The sequence below is a fragment of the Brienomyrus brachyistius genome, chromosome 25 (genome assembly GCF_023856365.1).
Source record: "Brienomyrus brachyistius isolate T26 chromosome 25, BBRACH_0.4, whole genome shotgun sequence".
NCBI lineage: Eukaryota > Metazoa > Chordata > Actinopteri > Osteoglossiformes > Mormyridae > Brienomyrus > Brienomyrus brachyistius.
This window is the reverse complement of record NC_064557.1, coordinates 328,001-346,414: the sequence shown is the minus strand read 5'-3', so window position 1 is coordinate 346,414 and position 18,414 is coordinate 328,001. Positions and strand designations below refer to the sequence as shown.

General features: G+C 45.0%; 1 protein-coding gene across 1 annotated transcript; it reads right to left on the bottom strand.

Annotated features, from left to right (window-relative positions):
- Nucleotides 1-195: 195 nt before the first annotated feature.
- Nucleotides 196-17,914, bottom strand: klhl2 (kelch-like family member 2). Its single transcript, XM_048995615.1, has 15 exons — nt 17,449-17,914; nt 15,892-16,017; nt 15,248-15,354; nt 14,853-14,974; nt 11,095-11,257; nt 8,865-8,974; nt 7,841-7,957; nt 7,226-7,375; nt 6,569-6,686; nt 5,819-6,016; nt 4,097-4,198; nt 3,884-4,012; nt 3,341-3,481; nt 1,673-1,816; nt 196-1,303 (listed from the first exon to the last, which is right to left on the bottom strand). Exons 1-15 carry the CDS (start codon nt 17,514-17,516, stop codon nt 1,275-1,277), a joined length of 1,824 nt encoding a protein of 607 aa, XP_048851572.1. The 5' UTR covers nt 17,517-17,914; the 3' UTR covers nt 196-1,274.
- Between the last annotated feature and the right edge of the window lie 500 nt (nt 17,915-18,414).

Here is an 18,414-nt window from a genome sequence, read left to right as displayed (position 1 = left end):
TAGCGTATGACCGCAAGCCTACTATTGGCGGTCGAAGGTGTATGATCCACACCTCTTTATGTTATCGTCCCATATATGCAGACAACGTTCCCGAAACACTGCAGAAATACATCAATTCTGCTACGTCAAGGCTTTGGGCAAATAGCACCAGGCTTATTAAATCTATAATATAAAGCAAAACCAGGAAACTTCGAATCCAAATACAAGAAGCATATTTATTAATAATAAAAAACATGTTATGAAACATTAGATCAAATATCATTGCACAACATTCCTCTTTACACTGACATTAGACATTAATTAACTGGTCAAGGACGGAAACAAAATCGGAAGGAAAGAGAAAGCAATAAACGACTGGTAATCTCAATAAGGTTCAAAATAGCACGTCACATTCATTGTTCACTCACATACAGCAGTAGTAAAAACAGCAGCTACGATTAATGAGCCGATTATGACCATGCAGATCTGATTTCAAATTCAGGCAACCGACGGAAATCTGCAGTTACATGCATGCCGAAGCATTCCAATGAGATAACATAATGAAATGCACCAACCGTGGCCAATACTTCGAAATAAAGACGCAATAAAAATTAAAAGTTATGTTGTCGACTTTTCTAGCGCACGATTATGGCATCTGAAGTCTCGCGATCGTTTATTCGGAATTCCTTCGAGAACGGTATTAATTAGGCATATTCAAGTTCATGTCTAATACGTTAAACGTGCCATCTTTATTGTTCCTTGTACCATGCCAATGTAGCGCAGTGCCTTAGTTGTAAATTGTCCTTGGACTTCAGTGTATCAAGGCTAAAAAAAAAAAAAAAACTAAATCAAAATCAACCACTCAGTTGTAAGCTGTTCTTCATTAAATCAGATTAAATCATCCCTCACAACAGCAAATATTCACTGACAGTTTTCATCTTAGAATTCAACAAAATATCTTTTCATGGATAATTAACCCATATTTTGCTTCAAACTCAAACTGACCACCTTGAGATCCGCCGCCTGGTCCCACGGGAAACTTAGCGTTGCACCAGTTACATTTCACTTGTGTTTAAAACGTGTTTATGCTAAGTATCTTCTCACAAGTTAAGTGTTAATGGTTGATCCCATGTAGTGCTCCCGTTAAGTGCAGCATCTGCGTGGCCGTCCGCTTCTTTAGAGAGGAGCCTGCTTCACACCGTCTCAGGATGTAGCAGCCCCAAGAAGCCTCAGCCTCTCAAACTGCGTCAAAGCATCAGCTTTCAGCTTCAAAACAGCAGCAAATCCGCGCCTCATCATAAAGGCTTGTCGATCACTGTGACACCTGACAGGAAGGGAGGAAAAAAAAAAAAAAGAGAAGAGTTCTTTATTCACGGGCCCTTTTCCTTGCACAATGCTCATCACAGTTCACCTAAAGACAACATTTTTGTTCAAATCCCAGAGAACGTAATTTCATATCCATCTCATCAATTTTGTGAAAATGATGTTGCCCACTAGATGGCACTGTTGAAAAACCATAGAAAATAACCGAACCAAACATCTGCAATGGTACTGCAACAGAATACTTATTCACAACAGAAGCACAGGCTAATGTAGTGGAGTCCGGTACCAATAAAACCCATGAACACTAAGAAAAATTAAAAAAAAAAAAAAAAATTACTCAACAACATTATACAGTTGTTCCATGCATTACCTGCGTAACTCCTGCCAGTACTCATGCAGGAGGATAAAAGGGTCCATTTGTCCGTGCCTGGGTTGTAATACTCCACGGACGCCAGGTTACAGGACCCGTCGTCTCCCCCGATCACGTACAGTAGGTTGCCGACTGCACAGACACCTGAAAAACAAGCTGAAGCTCAAAATAGCCATCGCACTGCAAGTGCCACATTGATCAAAGGCATTTTCTGGAGTGTGGTGGTGTGGGGGGTCTACCCAAATGGGAAGCTAACCCAACACAGCGGACAAATCAACAGTCGACCTGTATATCCTACAACAGGAAAGCGCAAAAAGACTTCTAAAAATCCTCCTCTACTAGCCCCGATGCCTTTTTATGTTCCCTGAATGTTCTTGTGCTACACTTGAATAGTCTTATTAGGTTCTTACTTTGTTAGTAGTTATTCTGTAGTTCCTGCTCCAATACTGGTCACACCTGTACCTGAGCCTTCACTGGAAGCTCAGTCTAGCTGCACTTATGCCTGGCTGATGGCTGAACCACATGTCTGTAGTGTGCCATCTGCCTCGCTTGTATGTCACTTTAGATAAAAGTGTCTGTAAATATGGAAATATAAATGGGGAGGGATCCCTAAAACAGACCACTGCTCTACCGCATGAGGTGAACATGTGAGGAGTTATTTGTAAGACCACAGATCCATCAGAGAAGTGACTGTGTTGCTCTTATTTATCAATATTAAAACCAGCAAATATCACAACACCTAATGTAAAACTGTCTGTCACTATTAGAAATCCAGCAGGCCAGTATCAGTGAATAACCTTACACCACTGTGCCTTAGGCTTTGGGCTAAACAGGAACCCAAGAAGATCATCGTTAACAGAGAACACAAGAAACATTGTCCTCTGGTTAACGGACTTAACAAAACAATAAGAAAAAAAAGTTGCCTGCCGATGGATCTGTTGCGAGTAATAAAGGGAAACTACATCTGCTGAGAATCAAAAGCCGAGAATTCCCAGGCCATAAGCACTGAGGTAGAGAGTAAAAAAAAAAAAGAAAAAAAAGAAAAAGTCAGCCACTAGGTGGCGACAGATGTAAGAATCACAGGGGTTAATGTCAAGGCTAAGGTGTCCTATTGAATGAGGAGAGTCTGCAGAGTCTCCCAATGAAACCTCCAAAATATATTATCAGAGTCACTGCTCAATACATTCTAGGGAGAGGGAAGACTAAGTATCAAAGCTACTGCTTTAAAAAAAAAAAACCTAACAATCCACCCATTCATCTTACAACCACCTATCCGGTATTGGCGCACAGGGAAACCCTAAATCTAATTTAAAAAAAATTAATTATACAGAATTCTATAATTCATAAGTAATTGTTCATTCATGGGAGCGTAAAGAACCATTCTTTCCTGAGAGCAGTGAAGTGAACAAGCCCTAAAATTGATTACAGAATTGAAACACATTTCTGCCGTGTAATTTAATTGGTTTGCGGGACTGGCAGACAAATTGCGAGCACCTGTGCAAAATTTTCCATGGGATCAACCATTGACACTTAACTTGTGAGAAGATACGTAAAATTCTTTCACGGCTGTATATGTACCCATTATATTTTGTGTACATTTCTGTGTGGGTATTTATGCATATGCACTATGATATCGAAAGGGGAGTCACGGGACTGCACGTTCCTCACCAGCGTTCCGGCGACACATGTTCATGTCAGCCACCTGCTTCCAGGCGTTGGTGGCGGGGTCATACACCTCGCAGCTTTTCCTCACCAGCGGCCCGTCGTGTCCTCCGACGGCGTAGAGCAAGCCCTTCAGCACGCCAACGCCTGCCTCGCGGTTCAACAGGAGGGGAAGTAGACGGTTTTCAGTGTGACCTACAGGGCAGCCTCACCTCCGTCACAGATGATCATTCACCGTAACTACAATGCGAGTTCTGTGGTGGAGAGACGCTCTTAGAGCTGGCTGGCACATTTATTTTCCTTCACCTGTATTTATTCTATTCCTGTTAAGCTGCTGCTATCTTGCTTCTTATCCACGTATAAATACAATGCACCATATATACAAACCCTTGAGTCCAGCCTGCCTGTCCTTCTGTGAAACTCTCTCTGTCAGTGCTGTTTGTATATGACATTGTAGTGCTGAGGGAGCATGATTTTGGCCAAAGGGGGGTAAATCTGGCCTGCAGATCACGCCCAGCAGGGATTAATGGTAACAAAACGCACACTGACCCGCCCCACTGCGCCGTGTGCTCATCTCCGAAATGTAGGTCCACTCGTTGGTCTTGGGGTTGTACGCCTCTACGGTGCTGAGGCACTGTCTGGTGGCCCCGTCATACCCGCCGACTGCATACAACATTCCTGAAAACACACAGGCATGTCAGAGGTCCCCGAGAGGCCGAACCCCCACCCATCTCAGCTCCACCCTCTCTGCACGTCACTCACCACCCACCACGCCGACGCCCACGCTGCTGCGTCTGGTGTTCATGGGCACGATGTGAAACCATTCGTTGGTCTTTGCGTTGTAGGCCTCCACGCTGGACAGACCTGCCGTGAATGATGTGGGGGGAGGGCAGGGGGTTACTCTCCAGCCTCCTCAGAACTGCAAAAATTCATCAGAATACTGCAGTGCAAGTTTCACAAAGCAATGCTCTAAACTTATTTTGCCTTTGAATCAGAGCTAAGTTATAACACATTTTTTCTTTGACTGCGTTAACTTTTAATTGCGTAAATTGTCAGAGCCCAATCGGAGCACAATAGGCACAGAGACCGATTGCTGCCAAACAAATTCTTCTAACCCTCTGGAAATGACAGCATCGTTGGCGATGCCGCGTATCTTTTTCCATGTATTTCAGTTCATGACTCGCTGAAATCTTATTATACAAGCATGAAAAAAAAAAAAAAAACGCTGACTAAATCCGTAATCCGTCTTCCTTTCAAAACGTCCATTGTCGGAAGTATTAAAGTTTTTAAAATTAGGTTAAATCGGCTAAAAAAAAATAAACCATGTCACCTTACTTTGTTTTAACTGCATCAGGGGTGTGTAGTACCGCCCTCACCTGAAGATCGCTAATCGCATTATAAATAGGCGTATTTCTGCGTATTCAAATCGCATTCGCATGGTAATTTGATGAACAAGGCAACGGAGAAATGCGATCCAGATACCTCCCCATCAGTGCCATAAAAGGGAGGGAGGGATGTGACCAGGTGTCTTATGGGTTATGCATACACATAAAAGTTGCTACATATCCAATGAAAGGAGCTATAAATAGTGACACGAGTTCGGTTTTTCTTATTTATTTATCCAACTGAATGTTGCAACTACACCATTTAGTCATCTTCATGTAGCCAAGACTGATCAAATATCTGGGATCAAAACAAACTGCCACCATTGCTTACTATGTACTTTTTTAATGTTTCTGTAAGTGTTCCAAACTGCATTTTGCAACATCTATCGTTTGATGTGAAATTACAACCTTGACATAAATCTGACATATGTACAAAGTACATTAAGATAAAGATGAATATAATTCCAAAGCAAATATATAAGAAATAAACTTAATTCATGGCAAGTAAATGATGATATTGAATGAAATGTGTGACCATGCCCCAGTCAGTGAAAGTGTGTTCCCTACCCCTAGACCCCAGTGGGTTAAATCACGATTAAAATCACACAATCGATCGTATGATTAATCGTATATACAAGCGTGTTGTAATACCATCCAAAACAAGAATTTACAGCCTAAATATTCAGTACAGAAATTAAACTCTACCAAAAATCTTTGCTCAAACTATTCTGCCTTTGAGGTATACAAATTAAGCAAAATAACATGTTAAAATACATTATTTTAAATCTTAGTTAACTATGACAACACAATTTTAAATACTATAAACATATTAGTGACAGGATCCTGTCATTGACTTCTTTATTCATGAATTTTTTTTTCTAATTATATACAATGAGGAGGGATAATAGGGAAATCAGGCTGTAAAACCTACAGAAGGCAGAATTTCTGTTCTCAATTATCACCCATCCTTTACTCCCATTGGCCAACATAAGGCAGCAGCTGCCTCTACTTGCCAATCCCACCAATCATCATCGTCAAAGCCTCACTTCACCCGCCCCTAATGAGCGGACGGGGATGATCGCAGGCCGGTGTGCCGAACCTGTGCTTCCGTCGAAGCCACCGACGGCGTAGAGGAGCCCGCTAAGCACCGCTGAGCCCAACGTGCTGCGTCGGTCCTGCATGCTGGCCACGCATGTCCACTGGTCCTTGGCCGGGTCGTACGAGTCCACTGTGCGCACCCTCAGGGAACCGTTGAAGCCACCCACCGCGTACACGATGCCACCCATGTAGACGACACCTGGGGAGCGGCACAGGTTCAGAGGAGGGCAATCAGATTGTGACTAAAAGCCACTGCTATACAGTAAGTATCGCCGGTAAATGGAAATAAGCTGTGGAAATCACAGCTGAATACACCGAGCTGGACACCCAAACTCATGGCAGTCAGGTGCCAAGCGTAGCAGCCAGAACAATTTATGATCCCCGAATTTCATGTTGATGTACCTTACAGGCCAAAACCAGGAAACCTCCCTCACTCACTCACCAAACTCACCTCACTTTGTTTCACCCAACCAGTTAAGTATAAGAAGGCCCCTTCACAGAGCACTCAACTGGCTGGTTGACACAAAATCGTGGTCTGGATTTTTACTTTCTGAACCTGAACTCTCCTCCCCCCTCAATTATGATTGGTTACTCAGGGCCGCAAGCAGTTTATTTAAGGTACGATAACAGACCGCAACCACAGGCCCTGCCTGCACATGGCTTGCTGACAATCAGCCAGGGCAGGATCAAGGTGGAATTGAGCCCGTTGTCACGGATACCACGGCAGGGAGGGAGAGGCCCGGCGGCATACCTGCTCTGCACCTCCTGGACGGCAGCTCCGCCACTTGGTACCAACGCTCCTCCTCGAAGTCATAGCACTCCACGCTGCGGATGGCCTTGGGGGCCTGCCCTCCCACCACCACCATGACCTGGGGGAGAAGCGTTGTCAGGGACAGCCGGCCTTGGCAACATGGGCGTTTCCACGGCGAAACGGGGACCACTGCTCACAGGTAATACTCCCCAACGGAATACATCATCTGACGCGAGCATTTAGCGACTACTGTGCTTTTCTGAGTTACATTTCCTATCCAGAGAAGTAGCTTTCATTGTTTTACAATAGATTTTAACATGTTTCTCAAGATGCATGGCATCTAATTAAACAAATGTAGAAGCCTGAATATGTCACTAGATATGTAGGGGCAGCGTGTGACTGTCTCTGTACCTGTGATTAAGGCCCAACCCAAGCATATAGTCACATGTCAGTGGGCACTTGAGCGAGGTCCGTAACCCCCAGCTCTGTGGGTGCCACTACGGGTGGCTGCCCTTCGCTGCCAAGCTCATCACACATACGTATGAGTCTGTGTGTCACGGAGAGCAAGATGGGGTAGGCGAGAAGAATACTAATCCCTCATGGGGAAGTTAAGTACTATTTTTATTACAGGAAACGACAGGTGCCGACCATCAGCACCTTAGGAAGGGTGATGGGCGTCCTCATCCTGGTCCTGATGGTCTTCATCATCGAGCGCTGGTCCGCCGGGAGAAGGTGGTACTTCATGGCCTCTATCAGGTAGTCTTTACATGCGCTGCTGTTCTTCACCAAGGTCTCCTCTTCCACCCTCTGAAGCAGAGCAGGGAACGGGGTTTGTCGCAACAGTGGCATGCACTGGTCTGCACATCTCTGCATCACTTGCCAGCTACATAATGATTGATCTACATTAATCATTGACCCTTAGGTTTAATGATGTTCCTCAAAACCACTAGAGAGAGTTAATCAAAATATATAGTCTATTCTTGGAAATTAACCAACCCCATTCCGCATTCCGGGTTTGGAAGCACCATGGTTGGAAATATGCGCCCTCTGTTGGCGAGACTCCTGCTTTACGCCTAACCGTGCTCAGGCCCAGAGGATCGCCCCAGACCGGCCGCCAGCCCACTGTAGGACATCTCCAAATTTCTTCACTGAATATTTATTTGGACGGTAAGTCAGCTCACCTAGTGAGGCTAGAGAATACCGAAGACTATAAGTAGCTCCGTTAGTAGGACATGCAGCTCCCAGATGTGAGGGTAAAGAGGGCCTACAGACCTGGACCAGGTACTCCCTGGACAGCAAGGGCAGACGCACATGCTCCATGAGGTGGGCCATGTGCTCCTGACGCACGTCTTTGTCATGCGTGACCCAGGCTATCACGGCCTCGAACACCTGCACACGAGCAGACAGACGGAGAGTCGCTTCAAATCCCAGTCGAGGGAAGTCAAGCCAAGTCTCACTGTCTAACGAACCATATACAAGTATACAGTGGAACCCAATAATGGGATGACACTGGTGGCAGGTTTCCACAGGACCGACAGTAGAAACACAGGACAGAGTGAAACACAAAAGAGTGTAAATACAGTACTGTGCAAGTGCTAGGCAGTCAGCTATTTATCTGGGTAACAAGTGTGCTCAGTACAAAAACGCTGTTTCACATTAGACCATATCTAAGAGCAACACAATAAAAACGAACAAGAATTTCTTCGGTTGTCCAAAAAGAAAAAAAAGTTAGTTTTTTTTTCTTGGGGGACGGCTAGATGAACAGCGCTGCGCTTCCCAGACCTCAGGGGGCGCCTCAGCCATTCCATGGATTCAATTACTTTCACCACCAGCTCACTCAATTACTCAATTTAATTAGTTAAAAGGCCAATGAGGCGTTGATTAGCTGAACGCAGCATGCTAGCAGTCGAGTTAAAAAGATGCACTGATGCATTGGATGGTTGCTGAGTGACTTAAGCAAGCGCCTGAAATGGCTAAGCTGACACACTTTGACAGATATAGTTTTACACCAACGTGAAGATCATGAAAACATCTTCCTTGACTGCCTAAAGACTTTTACACAGTACTTTACATAGTGCAGTCTGTATGTTAATAATATGCTAGCAGTATAACAGGGTGGAATAGATATAGCGAAAAACTAACGATTAATATGTAAATTAACGTCACCAAGGGGGGGGGGGGGGGTGCTTCTGACAGCCTGAGGGAAGAAGCTGGTAGAAGGTCCAGATCATTTAGGAAAGGTGAAGTCTCTGACTGCTAGACCGTGGGGGGGGTGAAGTCTGACAGCGCACGTTACCTTCTCCTCTGACGGGATGGTGAGCTTGTCACTGGCGATGAGGCTGCACACCTGCTCTATGCCCAAGTTCAGGAACTCCTCGCTCTGCACCACCTCCGAGAAGTGCTGCTCTGTAGGGGAGAGAGCGCCCCCGTTAGGCCGGATGGGTAATGCAGCCCTTTTAATAATTAACGCTGGACATGGAGCTTAGAAAGGAGACTGATCTGCCTGATCTGACTGGTCATTAGGGGTAAAACCCAAACATAATACAGTAAGACACTGCAGGTGCATCAAAACAGACACTGTTGGCAGATGGAAGTTACACCATGTTAATTATACAATACTTTGGTTTGAAATATTGAATTGTACAGTAAATTCACATTTGCATTTATTTAGCTGTCGATTTTGTCCAAACTGACATGAATGTAAGGCTCAAAGAGCAAGATCAGTAAGTTCCTGGAGCAACTGGGGTCAATTGGGGTTGCTCAAGGGCCCAATTGTAGCCGTGAGATTCAAACACATGACCTTCCAGATACGGGCACAGATCTCTAACCAGCTGAGTTACACGGTGTCTTGGGTAGCTGAAGATCTGCCTTAAAAAAAGAAAAAAATTAAACTAATGCAAACTCTAAGGTAATATTTCATCTAAAATATGAATAAAATGATAATCATCCATCCAGATGTACACAAAGTTTAAATAGGTCCATTACATTTTCAAACCCAATAAACAAAAAAATAAAAATCTGAAGAAAAAAGTATGAATGTGTAACTTCAAAAGGAGAAGGGAAACGTCGTCCAGTAAGATGATCAGCAGTTTTTCGGGGAAAATTTCACGGGAACAGAGAAACTGACAGTCATCAAGCAGCACGGCAGAGACGAGAGAGACATCAGTTTTCGAAAGACACTGTCTGCATGGTTAAGCGTTACCAGGGTAACCTTAGGAGGAAGAGTGCTTGGTAAACGTGCGCCGTGATTAAAAGGAATATTTCAAAGCAAAAACAGGAGAAACTCCAGAAAAATGAAATCTATAAAAATAGAAAACGATTATGGCAAAAGAGAAATTTTTTAAAAAGTTGCTACATTTTCATCAGAAGCTTAGCATTTGTGATCAGTAGTTAAAACGGTAAGTGAATTAGGCTGCTTATTTATATCGTGACTTTTCGTGACAATAAAAATTCAAAATCAATTTGATACACATCTCTGCCATATGCATTTTACGGTAACAGATGATTTCAGCTCCAAAGGGTACAACAGCCGGTGCCTCAGGCAGTGCGTGAGTGTCTGACGTTTGGCCGTGCCCTTACTGCACCCTCACATGGCACATATTAAACCTAATTAAAAGCACTAAAAAGCACTAAACACAGATGTGCTTGCGGACCCTCCGCTAGTTTGTCACTGAACTGTACCTGGGATCCGCCTTCATGAAACCTGCAAATTGACGTTGGCAGAATAGCCCCGCAGGCTACTCGGGCAATGTAACACTTTCAATGTGAGACAAGTTCTGGACTCTGCTGCCAGTTATTTTCCTTCCCCTCTGTGTGTGCTGAACCAATCACGGACACCCTGAGGACTCTAACCACGCCCCCCTATGAATATTCATGTCCGCCAGAGAGTACTACCAAGAAAAGCAAACATGCCTCATACATTTATCTAAGGAGAAACCATGACCTTTTTTGGAACAGTTCTATTGAAAATGTCTCATCCTCCAGCAAGGCAGCAATTTCACCAGCTGCCCCTAACACATTAAGTTATAAATCGTGCCGATTTATACAAAACTCATCACCGTAACTCTGTGGCAAATGGCCGCCGGAAGTGGATCGACGAATTCAGGCAGGAAGATGACAGCAGGAATGGCATTCCGAAATATCTACTGTTCTTTCAGTAGGTTCCAACCGGCAGCCGCAAAGAATCGGAAATCAGTAAAGAAATCCAGGATGCGGAATGTGAAAGCACTTCGGAGCGTGCATCCCAAGTGCAGCAGAGATACATTTTTCAAAATGCATTCATGACAATCATAATAAACAAGAACTAGAAACGTATTTCCACCCTCATCTGAGCTCTATTATGAAACAGCAGCCCTGGAAACGCTTCCACTAGCATTCTGGGAAATTTCAGAATTGCCCAGCTTTTGCCCTTACAGTCTTACCTCTGCAGAGTAGAACAGGTAAGGGTGTAAGGGCTAATACTGAGTAATTATGATGTTGCCCCCCGACAGGCCCCCCGGACGGCACGGGGGTGCCCCGTGACCTGCCTGCGAACGTGTTGGCCTGGTTGAGCAGCTCGGTGCAGGCGTGCAGGTCGGCGAAGGCCCTGATGCCCAGGCAGTTGGTGGGGTGCAGCTGGGAGCCGAGGAACTCGCAGCAGGCCTTCTTGACGTCCTGCAGCTGGAGCAGCCCGGCAGCCGGCAGCAGCACCTGGCTCAGCAGAGACAGGCGAGGAGGAGCACGCCTGCAGTTCATACACCCTGTGACTGTCCATCTGCACAGCCCAGACAGTGTCACACCTCGCGCCCCCACATCCCAGACAGAGTCACACCTGACATTTCCTATATTTCAGTGTCCTGCCCCCACCCCCAAGCATGGCACAGAACTTTCATTGTACTCCTGGAACATGTGACAAGACAATAAAACTGTAAACAAAGCATTTCATGCCACATTTATTTATTTATGTTCCATTCATTAATTGATTCATCCATCCATCATTCATTTATTCACTGATCTATTCATCCATCCATCCATCCATCCAATCAGCCCATTCATTCATTTATCTATTCCCCCATTCACTCATTCATTCATTCAATGCCCTATGCATTCATTCATACATTCTCACTCTTTCATTGCATGCCGCATGCATTTTGGGGAAACCAAATTTACCCATCACGAACAACGGTTATCTAACCATAGCTAGCGGGCACCCTAACCAGTGCACTCAGCTTCAATATCCACCCACTGAAGCATCAGTATCCTTAACTCTAGTCCAAATCCTACCTACTCTGTTAAAGCACCACAACAGTCCAGAACCTGAAACCTTCGCAGAAAGGAACCGCACAGCCATCCGTCTACCCTCACGTTCACTCGCACAATCGCACATCCTTGGGGTGAGGAAGGAACCTGGAGGAAGTGGCAATAAATGGAGGTTCAAAGCCGCGGTGTTAACCGCTAACCAGCCTGCAGGCCGGTGCGTTGCAGCTACGTACACTTTTAAAGAGGTATAGTTACATAACACATAAATGTGTCCCCAGCTTTTTATAGAAACTGGGCTTCACTGGACTCCAGTTCACGCCGGGATGCCGACAACCTTAATGTCATTAACGCCTCAATTAGCAAAAAAATGCAAGAAAAAAAAAAGATAAAGCAACCTGAACACAGCTGGCGGGAGACCAGACGCCACTTAACGTAACGGGGGAGAACCTGGTCGGACAGATGCATGGGCAGACGGACCGGCAAAGGGAGGGACTGACGGGCCGAGAGATGGATGAACAGACAGATGCGCCAATCGCGACACATCAACTGAAACGGGTTTAATATATTCCCGCTCACGTTGCGCCACATGACCGATCTCGCCGCCCACAGACACGGATGTGCTGCACAGGGCCACCGGGGGGGCACTAGAGAGTGGCTTCCCAGTCCAAAGTTTCTGGTCAAGGAAGAGCTGACGGCACCAGAAGCCACCTCAACGCAGACGGCCGACGCGGTTCATTTAAGTGGGAGCCTGAGCGATGCTTCTAAGCACGTCTGACGCTTTAAGGATTTATTCTGTAGACACTTTTACCCAAAGCAACATACACTTTTGAGAAGATGGGGCCAACTGCTGCCAGGAGCAACTGGGGATTAAGGGCCATGCTGAAGACCACAACGGTGACATCAATCTGCTGACCCTGGGATTCGAAATGGCAACCTTCCAAATCGCAGGCAGTGTCCTAATTGTGCCATGAACCGCTCTCAATCACATGCTTGTGTCACCTTGACATCCGTACCTGATGCGGCCCCAGTTTCCATTCTACGGGCGGCAGAGCATCATGCTAATCACGCGAGGCGCAACTTAATCGCACTACACAAAAGGAGATGCCGTACGTTTAGTCAAACCAGTTCTGTTTGCATAAATTCGGGATCACGTTACCATTGTTCTCAGCCCTCTTTAATCATCCTCGGAGGCGACTCTCTAGAGATCCACCTAGAAAGCAGATTCTCTGGCTTCGTAAGGGGCACGGGCTGGACGCTTCTCTCCATCGCTGTAATACTGTAGAATTTCTGTTCCTTTTTGGACTTCACAGACCACCACGACTCAAAACACTTTGTCAGTGTCTCCATGTACCGCATCCAGGTAAATTTCCATTGGAAAAAGTCATTGAAATAACACAACCAAGAAATGTATGGAAGCAAGGAAGACAGAGCAGGCAAAGGTCTAACTTTAGTGGCCAGACAAAAGGAGATTGTTTTTCCAACATCTGAAAATACCACTGCAATTAAGCGCAGCACAAAACAAGAACATTTTGGCGGGGGGGGGGAAGAGGCTGGAAAACATGGAGCGACATCAATCACAGTATCAAACTGCATGCGGCGACATGGTTTGTCTGCACTGCCTCAGCTGTAGACGCGCCGGGACACAGCTCAGGCGTTTAGCCTTTCGGTGTCGCCTACTGCAAGGCGTCCAAATCTCTTCCATCTGTCCCCCACACGCGTGACGTCTCCCGGGCTGCAGCCAGTGTGACGGAAAGGGGTGGCAGCCAGTACCTCGACATCTCAATTCATGAGAAAAAAAAAAACGAGGGCACAAACCTCACTGACCCCTCTCATTAAAAAGGGTTTTGCCCTCAGAACCAGCATGTACTGAATCTTCTTAGACCGTCCTCTGTAAAACGCAGTAGTGTCCGTTTCTGAAATGCCGGAAGCAGTACCGTCTGGCGCAAACGATCGCACGTCACGCAAATTGCCCATTCTACAGCTTTGCCGGATAGTTAGCGAAACGCACAGTCCCGTTGGCATACGCCGTGAGTGAAATCACAAGCGCACGTTTCACCGTTTAGAGAAGCAGGCCGTTAAACGTTAATTTTATTTACAGCTTACAAATTGAGGTGCGCAAGCTACCGTCACTCTGCCCTACAGAGCACATACGTAAACAGGTTCTTCATTTTCCCCGTCTACTTTATTGCTGTTATACATTGTAAAACAATACGGCTTTATTAGCGAATTCACTATAGATACGACAAGACGGTATTATATTTATTCAAACATCATATAACGTTTAAAATGACAACAGGGCAAATCCAGTGTAAACCGCCCTTTAAACAGCCTCTACTGCTCTGAGACCTTTGTACAAGCTGGGATCTCACTTCTTGTCAGCAGAAGCAGACACAGAACGGCCCCCATGGGAGTGATGCATCCTCATGGGGGGGGGGGGGGGGGGGGGGGGGGAGATATCCAACCAGCTAGTCCACATTAGCCCCACCCGTGACACTTACTTAGAGAAAACACACGCAAAAGCCACACCGCTATGATAAATGACACCTCCAGCTTCTCTGCAGACTTAAATCACTTTCCTCAAAAGGGGAAAATTCACTCTAAATTCATTGAGGCTAACAATTTAGCGTAGTCGCTATCCTAATATGTGGTTTGTCAAGCTGATGAACACGCAACATTTTTAATATGGGACTTTAATTATACATTTGTTTATTTTAAATTGGAGATCTCGATATTCAAAACAGAAACTTGAATCTAATTAAGTAAAAACCAGCAAAGAACAAGATAAATTAAGAGCATTTCCAGTAACGAAAAAAATAATCGCCTCAAACTCAAGAACAAAAACATCATTATAACTGGATACCTTTAGATAATCAAGTTATACCACACATCACAAATTAGCAAGATGATGTTTGCACCAATAAGATGCCAACCAATGAGTGCCAATGTTATTCCACAACACTAAGGACTACCCTGTAACGATAAAAATGACTGGCTGCTGGTGTGAATGGAGAACTGCACACGGCCTGCCTCAGGTGCGGCCGCCTACCTGCACATTCTCCTCAGTGACCTGTATCTCGGCTGTGTACACGTAGTCGATGAGGGTCCCCAGGGTCCAGCCGTCCATCTCCTTTATCCTGACACGCTTCGCCCGGCTCTCGCTCATCTCACCTGCGCAGAAGACCAACACGTGGCCGATGACTAGTCACTCAACATTGCCCTTTACTGCCAAACGGCCCATCTATGCAGATCAACCCCCCCCAGATAAATGCACAGCTCTCCCACGTTCTTCCCTTAAACTTTACAACTAGCAGAAATAAAAGCTACAAGCACAAAATATTGCAGCAGAAACATGGAAAGTCATCCGAATGAGGACAACCATGTTTTGCTCATGACTGAGACAGCCATTTTGTACTGGTCATGTGACCACTGTGAAGCGCACACCTGTGAACATAGCATGGAAATACGGGCTTCCAGCGGCCAGCACCACCCTGTGAGCAGCAAACTCCACGTCCTCAGCGACTATCGTTACATCGCACAACAGGTTCTGGCTGAAAAGAGAGAAAGGCAAGACCATAGGAGGAGAAATTCAATGAACGATCGCCGGAATTTCAAAATGACTCCGATGGGAAGAGTCACATGACATACTAAATGAATGACTATCATCTTTCATGCAGAACACCTCCCATGAAATTTCAATGCACTCTTAGGATAAAACCATCGCTCGTTCATGTCATACTAGCTGGCCAATCATATATGAAACAATATATGTTTAATAACCTTTCTGCTAGAGGAAATTAACACCTGTGCTGGTACAGGCAGTGCTTGCAAGTCCCTTTGGTACCTTTTACCATGCTTCAGCAACGTACCATCAATATTAAATTTACTTTCCGCCCTGTAACTGTCTGCTTCTATTGGGTTACATAACTCCACTACCCTGCTTGGAAAAATATCACTGGAAAACTAATGCCACTGTTTGCATGTTAGTTGTCCCTCTGGGATGAACAAACTCGATACATCGATCTGCTTGTGCATCAGTCTGTCCACCTTCGGAGACTGAGACCAACTGCTGCCGGACGAGGCCTCACCTGCGCAATTCATTCATTACTTTGAAGGCTTTCTTCATGTGACGTGGATTGACGGTGACGGGACACTGCTTCTCTGACACGTCGTCTTTCAAGTCGTGAGGTTTGTGCTGGCAGAGCTTGGTGCATCTGTCATTACGCAGGCATATCAGAACACAGGATGATCAACAAAAAAAGGCTCGCCAGTAATCACAGGCAAACTATCTTTATCGACGTCCGATGACCGGACGTCTTTACGTCTTTCATTTATCTGATTGCTCAGAACACAGATGCCAAATTAAAGCAATTAACATTTCAGGGATCCATTTTAAAATCAATTCTCTTCACAAAGATGAAAACGCAGCTCTGCAAATTTAATAAGAGATTTTTATATTTAATAAGAGTCACCGAAAGCGAAAACAAGGGAAGTTTTGGTGCCATTCTGCAGATGCTAAATTAGGTTAAAATTAATCTGCCAATCCTACAAGAAATGCATGAATAAACTGCAGAGGAAAAACAGCAGAAGGCCTAAGCTAAGAAAAAATCTGTTATGCATGGAAAACCAAAGGATTATCCTACTGTATTAACTAGTTTAAGAAAAGCATAAGGCTTGGGTACAAGGAAGACATCCTCAAGAAAGGCAATAACCACGAAAGCAAAAATCCAATAAATTCAACTACTGTTTTTTCATTAAATAAATACCAGTATAGCTGACAGTTAATCAATACTGCCTTCTCTTAAGAGGAATAACAACAGGCTTCAAACTAACTATACGCAATAACCCTCAGTGAATCTCCTAAACACACTGTGCTAAAACAGCTTTAAGCCCTATCACGATAAATGCACACTACATCCCTTTACACACTGTCGTATTTCTGCAAGGTTGGTCTTGCCATGATTCAGTGTCACAGGAATAATGCTTTCATGAGTGATCTCTTCTCAGTATACAGCTGTAGCAGTTTACTGGCCAGCTGGCAACATAATGCATGTAGGACCTCATCTACAAGTCACGATTCCAATGGATTTTAAAACTCAGATGTGCGATTTGCCGGTTTAAGTGAAACCCTGCGGTACTCCAATTTATTCATGAACTTACATTAGTTGGCCATAAGGACATTTTTCTAAAATCTCCCTTGTGGGTCTCACAGATGTCACACACAGGCCATACTACAGAGCGCCCGTTTGGGTCGGGTACGCAGACATACATCATATCCCGATTTGTCCATATCGCGACAGTTGTATATTAGCTCCGACAGCCCGATCCCGTCCCGATCTGCGACACATTGCAACTTCAATGCAACTCCTGCAACCGCTCGCCACTGTCACCACTTTCCATGCAACAATTTTTTTATTTTTACAAATATCGCAGTGACCTGTTAGCGCATTTGTATGCAGATCGCGACATGTCGCGACAATTTGCTCTCGTCGCGAGGAATAGTGTCTCATGCCTCGTGCCCCATTTCGGTTTTCGGGCTCAGGGGTTTATCCTTTAGCTGCAAGAATAAGGACACCCTGCCTTATAACGCCGTCACACCCGGACCGGACCGGACCGAAACCTCCACCATCACACCCTCCGCTTACATTGGATGTATCTCCATTGTGCTGTCTGTTTTCAGTACGTCGAAACCGACAGCAGCTGCTTGCACCATTCCATCTCAGAAGTGTCTTCTCTCTTTTTTAAGCGTTTACATGTGCGCCCCGGTTTTTGTGTCGATGAAAAGGGCTCCGGTCCATCTCGGCGGCAGCCCCTTAGCAGTCTGTCATTCTATCGAGGACGGCGATGAGAAACGTGCTCACCAGTCTCTTAATTCTATATGTACTTCTAAAAAGGGGCGTTTTTTCCTTTTTATTTCGCTCCCGAGAACACTGCAGTGACTATAACATCTGGGCATCTACGACAAAATAAAGCAATAGAAAAAAATTAATCACAGCGTGCTCGGGAATACACTAAACCATATTTTCTGGTCCCGACGAGAGATGGAGCACTGAACTAGCTACCTGTTATTTATCCTTCAGTGATTGAAGCACATAAACAAGGATATAACCGCAAAGACGCTCGTCAGCAGTGCGGACACGCCGGTAGAAAACTGTGGCGCCCTCTGCTGGCGGGAGACTGACACTTCGCACTCCACTGGGAACGCTAAACGGGACAATAACACAGGAGAGCACGTGTTTGTGTAACGTCACAAACCCGGAAATTATTGTATGCGTCTTTTCAAAACATGTCGCAAAGAAGTGGAACAATACTGTACAACCAGTCGTATTGCTCAGATGGATGTACTTGGTTTCACATACATCACTGACCAGCAGAAATAAACGTCAATGTTCTTTTTTTTCCTCAAGAAACCGTATTCATCATAATAATCAGAATCACCACCATCATCATCACTACAGAGGTATAACTACATTCATTTTGCTATAGCTTATTGAAGTAGTCTTTATGCAGTGGACTGAAGTTTAGATTCAGTCTAGACCTTGCATCAGTATAGTTCAAGAAAGAATGCAAAAGTAATATTTACTGGACACGAGGACAACAGAGTGTCATGA